The sequence below is a fragment of the Panthera leo genome, chromosome B2 (genome assembly GCF_018350215.1).
Source record: "Panthera leo isolate Ple1 chromosome B2, P.leo_Ple1_pat1.1, whole genome shotgun sequence".
Classification (NCBI taxonomy): domain Eukaryota; kingdom Metazoa; phylum Chordata; class Mammalia; order Carnivora; family Felidae; genus Panthera; species Panthera leo.
In genome coordinates this window covers 122,256,093-122,270,136 of record NC_056683.1, presented here as the reverse complement: position 1 = coordinate 122,270,136, position 14,044 = coordinate 122,256,093, and the positions used below count along the sequence as shown (strand labels likewise).

The window sequence follows — 14,044 nt, the reverse complement described above, 5'->3', positions numbered from 1 at the left end:
TCTCTTGGTATGGGGAGGGCACCTCTCAAATGGGAGATTTATTTCCTGCTTTTCACGGGGACAGAGGAGGATCTGAGTGTCCTTCTTACACAGGCTGTCACTTGAGTGACTTTTATTTAAAATGATCAATATACTTATATACAAAGGAGTATTACTCGGCGATCAAAAAGAATGAAATCTTGCCATTTGCAACTACGTGGATGGAACTGGAGGGCATTATGCTAAGCTAAATTAGGGAAGGACAAATGTCATATGACTTCACTCATATGAGGACTTTAAGACACAGAACAGATGAACACAGAGAAGGGAAGCAAAAATAATATAAGAACAGGGAGGGGGACAAAACATAAGAGACTCTTAAATATGGATAACAAACAGAGGGTTGCTGGAGGGGGTGTGGGAGGGGGGATGGGCTAAATGGGTAAGGGGCATTAAGGAATCTACTGAAATCATTGTTTCACTATATGCTAACTAATCTGGACGTAAATTAAAATAAATAAATAAATAAATAAATAAATAAATAAATACATAAATAAAGTTGAACTAAAAAAAATAAACTAAAATGATCAATATGCTGAAGTGGAACATTTTGGGGCAGCCTGCCCTTGGCCCCTACAGTGTCCAAAGATTATCTGTGTTCTGTTATGCTGTGCGTCAGGAGAGCGCTTTGGCTGTGGTTGAATCCCCACAGATGTTCAAGCAGACTCTCTAAGAAGCATTCACTGGCAATCCAGTCTTTGTCACAGTCTAAATGCTCTTGCAGAAATGGAGCCTTTTTTTATCCCGAGTATCTAGTGCAACTTTTGGCACACAGTAGGTACTCAATCCATATCTGCCAAATCAAAATTCAACCGCTCACACAGGCTTGACTTATTTCACAATGTTTCAGCGAGGTTCCCGGGTACATTTGAAAATCACGCCTGACTTTTACTTGGAAAACCATTGAGGTCTCAATTTTGATTTTTTATTTTATGATATAGACTATCCACAAGTGAAAAAGTGGCTTTATATTCGGACATAGGGAAGCATTAAGGAATTAATGAGATTCTGAATCCAATCTTAAATAAAAGGGACTTGAGAACAGTATATAGATACAAGGTTGTTTCTGGGAAATAAGGGTGGTGTTTTTTGTTGTGTTTTTTTTTTTCCTTTCTCCTCTATTTCCAGATGGGTTTAGGGTACTCAGTCGTCCTGCATGAACTGTTCTATTGTTCTTGATGGCTTCCGGTCCTGAAATGCGAGACCATATTTTTCATAAGTAATTATTGAATTAAGTCTGCTATGTCTTTACCTCATTCTCACTCATATATGAGTTTGACAAATGTGAAACAGAAAAATATCAGGAGTCAGGGGAAGTGTAGAACTGACCGGTGATAGAGAGCCCTCTTTCCCAAACTTGGGATTAACTGCCAAGTGATACTTTCATGGACATGGCTACTTCTGCAGCCCCAAATAGAGTGGGTCACATGGAGACCGTGTATCTGTACCTGTGTGTCTTTTTCCCCTCGAAAATTTCCCATCTTGAGCAGTGGACCTTTTCTGTTGAATCTGATTGGTTGGCTAGTAATATGCTCCCTGGTGAGAATCAGCATATTTTCATACGTTGATGTTTTTAAGAAATTATCTTTATTTTTAATTATTCATTGAGACATGCCAATGGATACTTAGGTCACATTTTGGGCAAAACTCACAAGGTTTTTTTTTTTTTTTCCCCCAAATCTCACATGTGTACACAAAACAACACAAGTTTTAGGGTTTGCTTAAAAGAACAAAGCATTAGAAATACAGTGAGACACAAGCTCATAATCAAATTCACATCAGTGAGCAGATCTGATTTAACATGAGAAGATTACAAAACAAATCTGTGTTTTGTAGGAAGCACTATCTGAAGACAGTGTTGCAGGACACAGTCCAAATGCCTTTGTGGGAAGCCTTAAGCAAGTAGAAACAGAGCAGGATTTTTACTCAGCCTAGAGGGAGTTATGGGTAGGTCAGGGCTTCATGAACAGGATTCTGCCTATTCAAGAATGCTGTTAAAGGAGAAGCAGGCTTTGACGATCAGGCCTGGCAGTGATATATATTCTCTCTTTCTTAATTTGATCTTTACTTTACTTACTAAAAATAGCCCTTTGATTCCTTTCCTCTCATGTAATGACAGAATTAAACTCGGTAAGTCAACTATTGATGGTCCGTGGACCAGAAGAAGAATATAAATTTAAAATCCATGGACGATCCAACAGCTGTGTCTTAACTAGTAATTGAACTCCTCCTATTGAAAGAGAGCCACTAGTAGGCAAGAAAAAAGTTTTCACATTCTTTTTTTTTTTTTTTTTTTTTTTGCCAGCACATGAGGAACTCAAGAAAACTCCAGATGGTTGAGAGAAGGACAAAAATGCATCTAGTTTATGCATAATGTCTCGTTTTACTTCAAATTTTTGTTGTACGAGTAGCTGCTTCATAGACGTAACTGTTGGGTATTTGGTAGTTTTCTCTGTGAGCTCTTCTTCAAGACCTAATAGTGACATAGACACTTTTGTCCTATAAACGTGGAACTACTAAAAATGCCTCCAATCTTATTTATTTAAGTTACAATATAAATATAATTTACACAAAGTCCATTTCCTAAACCCAAGATAGAGGCCCCAGTAGCTAAATAGTGTCTTTTTTCTTTACTGTATCATCCTCGACAATTGCTTTCCTTCACTTGATCTCCTGAACGTTAAACACAGACCACTCAGAAGCCCTCTCTGCACCATCAAACCAAAGTAAGAGAGATTTGGAAGCAGGAATACATTCAACATTTTCTCTTTTGGGGCCTCACCAAGCTGAGAGCTTCAGAGGATTAAAGCAACAAAGAATCATGTGTCAGTTCATAGTTATTATGGAAAGAAAAAAAAAGTTGGTGTTAAGATTTCACAACTTCTCTCTTACCCATATCAACAATTTCAACTTATCACCCACCCATTTCATGAGGTTTTCACACTTTCTTTAGTACCATCTGACAATCTCTCTTACTTTAATGAAAATATAACCAACTCTCCAAAATTTCCCTTAAACCTTAACTCTGCACACTTCAGTCTCGCTACAGAAACGTATTACAAACCAGTCAAGTTTCTAACATTTCATGGGTATGTTAGGAGGAAAAAAACCCCCACGACAGTTGCACGTAGGAAATGAGAGCTGTCATTTTGTAGTTTGCCAAACAGCTTGATAGTGGCAGAAATGATCATAATACTGTCCTCCCACTTCAACATGATTTAAGGTAAGAGGAAACGGACATGCCAATTTTCATCTAACGTTAGTTATGCTCGAACTTCTAAGGAAAAGGTTGAATGCACAGAGTTTAGCCACTAGAGGAGGATGCTGTAGCAAACTGGTTTTCTGGCCAAGTGTCTGGAGAAAAACTGCCAACAAAATGCCAAGGTGACTCCGTTCGCTAGAACTGCAATTAACCACAATGACCTGCCGGAAAGAGAAATTCGGTCAGAAAACCGAAATCGTTTTCTTTACTTAGATAATGTTAACTTCAGCTAAACAGTTAGGTAGTTGCTCACATGAAATTAAGGAAAAAGAAAAATCCAGTTACTATTAACACCAAAGAAATGCACGCCAACCATAAACCAAAGGTGCTTTGGTACTTTAGCCATGACAGACAAGAGTGTGGTGGGAGAGCAGGAAGTTCCCTGATGATTAGGTGACAGGGTCATAGAAGGTTTGCGAGACCTGCCATGTCTCCTGCAAGGCTGACACACCGCCAAGGTCCAAGACAAGAGTCACATAAACGCAAGCTAATCAGCTGGCTTGTTAAAACAGAGTGTGCAACATCGCTGTGTTGAAAAGTGACTTCAGGCTTGTTGAAACGTCTCATTAAGCTGAGGAAACGGTGCCTGGTGCCATAGATTAAACACTATGGTCTCAAGCGGAATGCATGTGAAGTTTCCAAAATATTTCCTCAAAGACTTTATTCAGTTTTGGTTTGTGACCTTAGCCGGAAAGCAGAAAGATGGACATGGGAAGGCAGTTCGGAGGGATGTCTGTGAGGATTTACGTTGGGCAGCTTTCAGAAGATGAAAGACGTTTAAAGTTAAGGCCTTTATCTGCAAACAATCGTATATTAATAAACTCTATATCCTATTTACACACGCATTCTCTTGTATTAAAACTAACAGTATTCTGTTCACAGTGCCATTGTTTATACAGGTAGCAATCCCATAATACTCATGTATTTTGGCATGGGAATCAGTAGCGCTTGGTATTTACAGAAAATGTACATGTGTGCATATAAACGTGTCACTGAATCTGAGTTATTGATAAAAGACAGATTGGCTAATGGTGCAAAGGAATGAACTGTAAGCACCTTCACCTCGGAAGGGATGGGAAACGTGGTTTCTTACATGGAGGAGATGCCGAAGCTCTGACCCAAAGTGGCATAAAGTCAGTAACAAAAAACTATGAACCCCCTGTTCAAGTTTGGGTACACTGAGTAATCTTTTAGTCCAAAGTTTTAGATCCATTGTCTAGTGCATCAAATAGAAAAGTTAAAAAGATTTATTATTATTTTTATCATAAGAATTATTATTAAAATAGAAGGTACTTTCTCTCACGCTCTGGTTTGTGCGCTCGCACCCAAGACCCATCTCCTTGGAGCTCCAAAGATGCTGGTGTTTTTGTCATGCAGATCAGCAGTCAGATGGCTAACACTAAAATGCTCTGGCCTTAGCGACGGTCACCTGTCACAGTGGGACCCAGGGCCCGAGGGGAACATGGCAGAAGCACCTCTTTCTGACTCCCCAGTCTTCTCCTGGAGGGGCAGGCCTGCCCCTCATCAGCTCCCACGTTCCTAAATGGAGTTGCTTTATTTCGGCAGCTAGTGCTGAGATGACGGATGGCTTCTGTACACTCGAAAAGAGGAGAGGAGGCAGGAAAATAGAGGAGGGTAGCATTCCAAAGAGCCCCAGGACGGCAGCCACGAGGTGGCTGGGCTTATTGGCAGGAACCCCCTCAGAGCTTTCACCCTGTCAGGAGGCCTCTGCTCAAGGAGGTTCTCCTTCTCCGTGTGCAGAGCAGGGGCAGGCTGGCTGGGACTACGGGGCGTTGCCTTTGGTCACAGTCTGCTCCTCATTCCCGGTCCCTTGGCCTGCATGGTCGGGGCTGCCCCCGCCACCACTGCTGCTTCTGTGCTGCGTGGGCAACAGACTCTTCCACTGGGCTTTGTTGTGTGAGAGGTGGCTTAGCATGTTCTCCGACAGGGTGCTGTTTCCAGTGAAACGGGCCCATTCCCGGAAAAGCGGCTCCACGATGTAGGTCATGAAACCTAGAACAGGCGAGGCCAAGCTCAGCTCCATAAAGGCGGTAAAACCCACGTCTTCTCCCTCCCAGACCCAGTCGGGACCCCACTCTGTCTGTGACCCAGAGAAGTGAAGGCAAAAAAAGATGCGATGGCCCCTATCCTCAGTTTAGGAGCACCAGATACGTCACCTTGGGCTCGTTTCTTAACCTCTCGGGCCTCAGTTTCCTCATTTATAAAAAGGAGCTAGGAAGAGTGCCAAACCCACAGGGTTGTTATGACAATGAAATAACAACACAGGTGAGAGGCTTAGAAAGTTCCTGGTGCACAGTAAATCCTCAATAAATATTGGCTATTATTATTTGCTGAGGGAGAAAGACATATAAGGAGAAAGGTAGGAAAAAGTCTGTGTTGGAGCTAAGGAGGGAGGGTGGGGGAGGGGAGGAAAGGGCAAATGATACCACATCATTGATTTAGACCATCTGAAGAATTCATATGTTTACTCTGTAGGATATTTTTTCAAGAGTATTGATTTATAGTTTTGTCTTACTATCAATTATGTTAACCACTAAATGTAGGTAAATAGAAGTTCATTCATCTTCAATATGCACATAAAATCCCTACTTCAATGACCAGATAAAATTGGTTGATATTAGATATCTCTATTCTCTTAATTAGTTTAGACTCGTTGCTTTCTAATCATGTTTCAATGTTAGTGCGCTTTCCATATTAAACATGATTTATTAAAGCAGAGAAGGACTTTCAGTCTAGGCTGGAGTTATTGGAATCATCACAAACTTGGACATATTTAGGTCTTATTGTATGTTCTTGAAATATAGGTGTGGGGAGAAAAGGCAAGTGTTTTTCAGCATAACAAACTTTCCAACAACTGACCCCGAATGTTTACAAGGGCATAAATTATAAAGGCTTGACTTGATCTTTTTATTGAACAAACAGCAGATACTTGGCCTTTGAGGATGCTATAGAGACGGAAAAAGGATGCAGAAATGCAAAATATTATTTTACACTTCTGCATTATCTCATCTTAAATATGATTTAAATATTATGAAATCATTTTAGATAATCCAAGTTTAAGCGAGTGACTTCTGTAGTTTGATATGGTATATAGGGAGTCAGCAAGTAAGGATTTCCTTCTTAAATTTTCTTGTTTCCTATTCCTGAATTTTCTTCATTTTCTTCACAACATCTATATTTAATTTCTATTATCTTCCACCTTAAGAGAGATTAGATATTAAAGATAGTTCACAAAATTATGTTATTCTAAAGTTTAAAGTGTGAATATTTATAAAATTTACCTTAATATAAAAAAGCTACAAATCTAACATTTAAAAATCTGGTACTTCAACATCGACTCATTTTCTTCCTGAAGTTACTTTGAAATTATACCTCTGGATTTCTACTTGTCCAATATAAAGACCTTTCCTAGTAGATAGGAGAGCCATTTTGAAGCCTGAATAGACACCAGGGGGCAGTTTTCCAAATGAAAGATGGCTTCTGCACGATTAGATTTGGGAACCTGTTCTACCCGTTCCCAGTGCATTGTGCTAACCTTTCTCTTCTATGCAAGCGATGGGCTGACTTTGCCTGGATTTTGTCCTCCTGGTGGGTTGGAATTGGGGGAAGCGAGAAATGATGGCCTCAGAGTAAATAGGGATTGCAGGCAAGCCTCTTTCTCTTCCTCCTTCTATAGATTTCACCAATTAGATATTCATTTGATTTAATATCTTCTTTTTAAAAAATGCAGAATTTGATGGAGAGAGAGAAAGAGATTTTTAACCCCACTTCCTCTTGGGTTGATATGAATTACTTAAACAGAAAATCAGATCTAAACCTGAGATGGCACTCAGGAGATTCTCACTGTGGAGGGGACAGTTTCAGTCCCAGGGAGAATCAGGACAGAGGAAAGAGCTGCATTACTTAGGACCTGCTGGCAAAATCCTCGTCTGGGGGGGCTGAAGCCTAGAGCTCCCATTAGGCTCTATTTGGATTTTTCCAGTTTAGCCTCGTCTATCCCTTCACACCACACCTCCCAACACTGACCCTACAGAGCTGGGAGGTGTGGAACGGAGACAGAGAAAGATTTACGTAGGGAGGGTTGTTTTATAATTACCTTCTCTTTCTCTTTATTATTGGTGTGCTAATGTAGCATCCAGGAGATTTTCCGATTCAGCCAATCCCCACCCCATTTTAAAAACAGGTATCTATGGTAACCACATTTTCCTGTGCTGAAAACCAGGACATAGGATCTGACAAAATAAGTGTGTTCTCATGACAACAACAGGGTAGAGTCTCTAAAATCAGGTCTGTCTTGCAAATCCAGGTTGTGTGCTTAACAATGTGAATGCTTTTCACAAAATGTCTTTAACAGGAGCCTGGCAAATTTCTTTCTAGCCAGAGCTTAACAAACGAGGCCGTGGGGTTAGGATTTTGGACAGGGTCTGCTCCTTGCAGATCACATCTGCAAAACCTCCATAATTAAAGCAACCGGAGGAGACTATCTGATCCAAGGGGACCAAGGCTGCGTTTCTGTTGATGCTGATCCCCTCCCCCACTGCCCCAGCAACTCTGTAGCTATGTTATCACCCTGGATTCTTCCCGGGTTTTGTTTTTTATAATGCTCCCACCCTTTCCTTTTTTGGGTGGAAGAATCAATTTAATTGTAAAAACACCATGACAATACTAAGGGCAATTTAGATAAAAAAATGGCTCACCAATAATCCCAAAATTTCAACATATCTATTTTAATATTTGCATATGTCATTCAAATCTTCGTAACCAGATTAATTCGGTTTCTATTTCCTGAAGATGACTTTATGACTCTGTCGTGGATTAGACTTGACTCTTAGTGATTATAGGCATATCATCACTTGGCTAACTTGCTCTGGCTTTCTTAATTTTCAGCTTGTTTTTCCTGATGCCCCATTCCCTTCCAAGTAGAGGCTTTAAGCCTCAAGCCTTGCAGAGGTCTGCAGCACTGTGAATACATTAAGTTTTCTGAGGTCTGTGGGAAGTGGCGAAAAACAAGGACTCGTGCGAGTGAGGGCTGTAGTTTATGGGTAAAATTTAAAGCGCTGAGTTTGGTTTTAAATGGAAGGAACTTCCAGGAAAAGATTTGCTTTGAATGTAGGTGGAATTGGTGGAGAGCTTTAAGAGCTGATAGAAATTCTTACTGGATCAAAAATATTTCCTATGTGCCTAAAATTTCCACAGTTTGACTTGTGTAATGATCTGATGCATAACTTACAGTAATGATTATTTTAGATGCATTAGCATCACAATTTAACAGTTTACGGCAATTGGCACTTGAGAATAAGACTGAAAATACGTTTTGGAAGTGGGGAGTCAAGAAGCATGGGACCCGGGCCACAAGGGATGGCATGGCTCACAGAGCATGGGCTCTTGGGATTGCAAAGGGGGTGAAGGGTAGTGAGCCAGACTGGAAGCGTCCTAAAGGTTGATCCTGCCGGCTTTCTACTCTTCAAGTCCCAGAGAGAGTATGAACTAACCTGCTCTTCAGCAGCCAATAGATGATGCTTATTAGTTTCCTTCTACGCTATTTGGTTTTGATTTGATTTTGAACTACAAAGTTAAATACAGGCTAGTTAAGGGTCTATAACAAAGCCGTTACCCTGTTTTTCATAATTTTTCCATTGGTAATTACCTAGTAGATTAGTCATGATTAGAGTGTTTATTTGGATTCGGCTCTTCATTAAACCTCCAGTTTGGATCTTTCAAAAGCTGTGGGTAGATCTTCTTTTCTTTGTGACTTGGCAGAGATGCCAAAAGTATTCGTTTAAAATTAAAACTGAATTCAACTCACCAATTTGTATACTAGGAATTGAATCTTTCTGTTGATTACATAGTGGACTGATTTCCAGTTCAAATTTCTGTTCAAGGTCACCTAAGAAGAAAGAAGAAGAAATATTGGTAATCTAGAATTTGTAAAAAAAAATGAGTTGCTACTTTTAACCCTCTAGGTCAAAGAAGTTATTCTGAGAATTACCATTCACTGCTTTGTTCTCATCAGGAACCGCTCCCCCCCCCCCCCCCCCGCCCCCACTTGCCCTGCCTTGCTCTCGTAGTTTCCATGAAAAGTTAAAATATCAGAGCATCAATGACCATTTACAATAGGTTCCTTGTAAATAGGTACGCTCTGGGACTGGAATAAACTTTGACCAAGATATACAAAAACAAGGATACAAGTAATGAGCAATTTCCTACATGAAATGGAAGTTCTGGCTTTAAGTAACAGGTTAAGAGAACAGATTTTATGCTGCCCCTGCCTTTCACTCTGCCTGACCCTAGTCTGATTTCCTCTGAACCACCAGGAATAGTAAGTAGGTAGGAGACAGAGAAGAGGGACTAGAAAATCTCATTTGAGGAACATCCTGGTCTGTAGTTACAAAGTTAATCAGAAATAAAGATTTTTTTTTAATTTAAATTCATGTTAGTTAAAATATAGGGTAGTGTTGGTTTCAAGAGTCGATTTTATTTTTAGTTATTTAAAAAAATTTTTTAATGTTTATTTTTGAGAGAGAGACAGAGAGAGACAGAGTTGAGTGGGGGAGAAGCAGAGAGAGTGGGAGACAGAATCTGAAGTAGGCTCCAGGATCTGAGGTGTCAGCAGAGAGTCTGATGCGGGGCTCGAACTCATGAAATGTGAGATCATGACCTGAACTGAAGTCGAACACTTAACTTATTGAGCCATCCAGGTACCCCAGGAGTAGATTTTAGTTATTCATCACTTACATACAACACTGGTGCTCATCCCAACAAGTGCCCTCCTTAATGCCCATCACCCATTCAGCCCATCCCCTCCTCCGCCTCCCCTCCAGCAACCCTCAGTTTGTTCTCTATATTTAAGAGTCTCTTATGGTTTGTCTCCCTCTCTGCTTTTATCTTATTTTATTTTTCCTTTCCTTCCCCTATGTTCATCTGTTTCATTTCTTAAAAGTTTCTTATCTTTTATTCTGATTTAGTTTCACCTAATGGAACTAAGCTTTAAAAAAGTATAAAAATCAGACAAGTATTTCTTTTTAATGCCTTTGTCAGCTAGAAGACCAAAGAAGAAATGTACCATGTAAAGCTTTATCGGAATACTTTATCAGTCCTGCAGGGGATGAAAAATTATGGGTAATTTTTGCGTTGGGAAAACAGTCTGGTTAATCAGTAGAGAAGCTATAGTCCTCAGAAACATTAGCTGAGTTCACAGCTGTGAATGTACACCTCTAAACCACAGGCAATATAAATGTAACATTTATATCATGCTTACTATGTGCCAGGCACTATGCTAAGCATTTTACATATGTTAATTAACTTAAACCTCATTACAACTTCATTATAATGCCCACTTTACAGGTGAGGAAATTGAGATGAAAGGAAGTATTTTCACTCAAGTCATATTGCTAGTAAAAGGGGGATTTCAACCTACGAAGTCTGCACCCAATGTGTCTGCACTTAACCGTTGAGCTAGAACTTAAAAGATGCCACACATTTGTCACTTGTTCTAAGATTGTAGCCATGCCTCCCATGGTCCCCTGAGGCCTGGTTATTCTCAAGACTGATGTGAGGAAATCACATGGCTTAACCTGAGGAATTCAGGGAAGTGAGATGATAATAGTCTTCTGAGGACAGAGCAGGATGCCATTTAATATTAAAATGAGTTCTAATATTAAAATGGGTTCTACTCCTTTCCTCCATAATTCTGTTAATTATGATTTTTCAGTCAAGCTTGACATTTTAGAGGAATCTTCTTTGATTTCTCCCTTCCATTTTCTCTCCATATTGAGGCGTCAAATCCTGTTTATTCTTTTCTTGGAGTATCTTTTTTCCCTACTTATACTCTGCCTGACTCCAGTCTGACTTATTAATAACTCATTTTTGGCCCCTGGTGTACAGGGGCCTCCACAAATCCTCACATTCTCATTTTCTGTGGATCCAAGTTGTTCTGTGAAGCAGGTCCCCTTTTCAGGGCCTTTGTCCATTTCCACCCCTCCTTATGTAGACCAGCAGTGCCCAAAAGGACTTTCTGTAATGACAGAAATGTTCTCTGCACTGCCCACTACAGTTACTTTTTTGCAATTTGATCAATAAAACTAAGAACTAAAATTTGAATTTAATTGTTGAATTAATTTAAAATTTTCTAATCTCAAGTGCTTTATGAGTACCCTGTTGGAAAATACAGGACCCTATGCATCCTTTGGTACCCAGTTCAGATTCTGCCTTCCTGAGAACCAGATCTTCTCCCGTGACCTCCACCATTAGAGATCACCCAATTAGATCATTTATTCATTAACTTATTCAACATGTACTTATAAAGCACTGTGTATTTTAGATTCTTTGTTCATCAATGTAGAGAATACAAAGGGGAAATTGCATAACTTCGCTCTTTAAGGACACTTACTTCCTAGTTTTTCGAGGTTATTAAACATTAACTATAATTCTTGTGTCCTTCGTGACTGCCTCAATGGGGCTTTGTAGAGAGGGAAAGTAACAGTTTTGCTAAGGTTTACACAAGGCTGGAAGCAGATATTCAATACAAACTTCTGGGAATCGTGGTGGATTGAGACGATATCAATTCATAGCTACAAAAGGACAGAGATTCCACTTCCTTGAAACATTGAGAGGAGGGGGTCGAATGATGTATAGAATCCTAATCTCTGCTCTCAGAATTTAATGCTGTTTTCCTAATTCATGGGATTTTCATCTTCTTTTCTGCTATCTCCTCAACCTTGATTTTAAAGGTTTTCCTTTGCTCAACATCAAGAACCATTAAAGATACTTTGGCCAAGACTATGAGCAATCTGTGGAAACCCAAATCCTAAACTGAGAGCCAGAATCAGATTAATCAAAATGATGTGAATCATGCTTATAGGATTACAAAAATTAATTCAGTATGGAGGGTAGGCAGTTTGGATGACCAGAGAGTCTGGTCTTTCTCTTTCTAAACAGACAGAACTTCTGCTCAACCATAATGCTATTAAATAAGAAGGACCCGACATACCCTCTCTGTATTCCTTTCTCTGCCTGACATGCCAGAGCAAAGTGCATGGTAGCTCACCTTTCGTGGTTAGAGTTACAAATGTTCTAGGTTGTTCCATCTTACAATGCTGCACGTGCATATATTATTAGGGCAACACCTGGTTTTGGTGAGATCTTATGGATTACCTTCCTTTGATCCACGTAGTTAGTAACTTCAATACACCCATTCCATGGGCCTTATTTTTGGCACAAGTGACATGGCCTGTTTCTCAAGTTGCTTATAATCCAAATAGGATGCAAGATAAGCAAATGAAAGGGTTAAACTGCCGCAGTGCCAACTGCATGGTTGAGTCAAAACCAAAGGGACACAGTAGAATCTCTTTCCTGTCCCATTGTTTGATTTCCAAACATGAAGATCTTAGCCCTTCTCTCATGTTGCCATTTCAGTATTTTCTATATCATAAAGGAAATACTTATCTAATCTAAACCTCCTGCTCCAATTTCATCATATTTCCTGTGTTTTCTCTCAGAGGAGATTTTATATCATAGGCAACTTGAACTGATCTTCTGACTTCTAACCACTCACGCTCAATTGAAATGAAATTACATAGGGTTGTGGGCACTTCACGAGCGCTTTTTCTCTGAGTGAAAGAGACAGTGGCCAGAGCCTTCTGGCCCCACATGAACCCAATCCCTTTTGCTTTGTCTTGTGTCTTTGGGACCATCTCAATGTCCCTGACACATCTTTTGATGGAAGCTTCTCCAAAAGGCTCACCGTTGCTACTTGACCTCCCCACGGAGCTGGTATGTGGGACACTTCAGGCTTCGTTTGTTCTCAGCCTCTCAAACCCGATCCTGTCACTAACATCAGGGCACTGCTGTACCTGAACAAACATCCTGAGCACTGAAACCAGGTCTGAAGAAATAAGGCTGGGTTTAAAGGCCGATATGCCACCCAGTGTCAAGATCCTGTTGGCTAATTCATTGCCTTATTTCTGAATGAGGTTAATGTCTTAAAACTTATACTCTAACTCGGGGCCATTTCTCTTCTCACTGAATATGTTTGAGAGGATGAGTTCAATTCTTGGTCAGCTGTGCTCTGTTTCATTAACTTTATTTAAGAAAGACAGGGGAAGGACTAGAGACAGAGTCTGAGTCCCGTCAGAGTGGAAAACATTGACCCCAAATGGCATTTAGCCTTTAGGCTGTGCTAAACTCATTAAAATGAAGGTCAGAGTAAAAATCAAGCTGTCCCTTACATTCTCATATCCACAGAGGAAAGTCATTAAAAAATTACACACATACACACACATGCACATTTATCTCCCACTTTTGCTCATTTTTATCACCTCTCTTTACTACCTGTTTGCACATAGTAAGACATTGTTATTTATTTTTAAGTTATTTCCAAAAAAGGTCTGGATGGTTTGCAAGAGAGTGGAAGAGAAAGGTTACGATAATAAGAGTTGATGAAAGAACAAATGTCATGATAGATTAGCCATTTCCTGTTTTATTAGGATAAATGCCTAAAAGGAAGAGGGGCACTGAAAACTCAGCTGTCAGATCAGTACTAACCTTGCCTGTAGAATTCTTCACAGACCCTTTCACTCCATTGCTTGCTCATCTCCCAAATTCTACAAGGATTGCAAATGTCAGCACACTTCAAGGCGATCTGAGAAATGACAGGGCAGGGAGAGATGGTCAGAGGATGATCCTTCAGCAGCAAATGTATCCGAAGCCCAAGGGGCTGTCCGA

General features: G+C 40.1%; 1 protein-coding gene across 4 annotated transcripts in view; it reads right to left on the bottom strand.

Annotated features, from left to right (window-relative positions):
• Positions 1-2,062: 2,062 nt before the first annotated feature.
• PDE7B (phosphodiesterase 7B) overlaps positions 2,063-14,044 on the bottom strand; it is a 313,976-nt gene continuing 301,994 nt past the window's right edge. For 3 of the 4 annotated variants that reach the window (XM_042939904.1, XM_042939903.1, XM_042939905.1), the window contains 3 exons: positions 13,865-13,961; positions 9,129-9,209; positions 2,063-5,314 (listed from right to left, as the gene is read on the bottom strand). In XM_042939904.1, the coding sequence (XP_042795838.1) occupies positions 5,085-5,314; positions 9,129-9,209; positions 13,865-13,961 (408 nt within the window). In that variant the 3' untranslated portion in view covers positions 2,063-5,084. Of the gene's footprint in view, positions 5,315-6,483; positions 6,522-9,128; positions 9,210-13,864; positions 13,962-14,044 lie in introns of those variants that run through there. The other variant, XM_042939906.1, reaches the window with a different exon arrangement.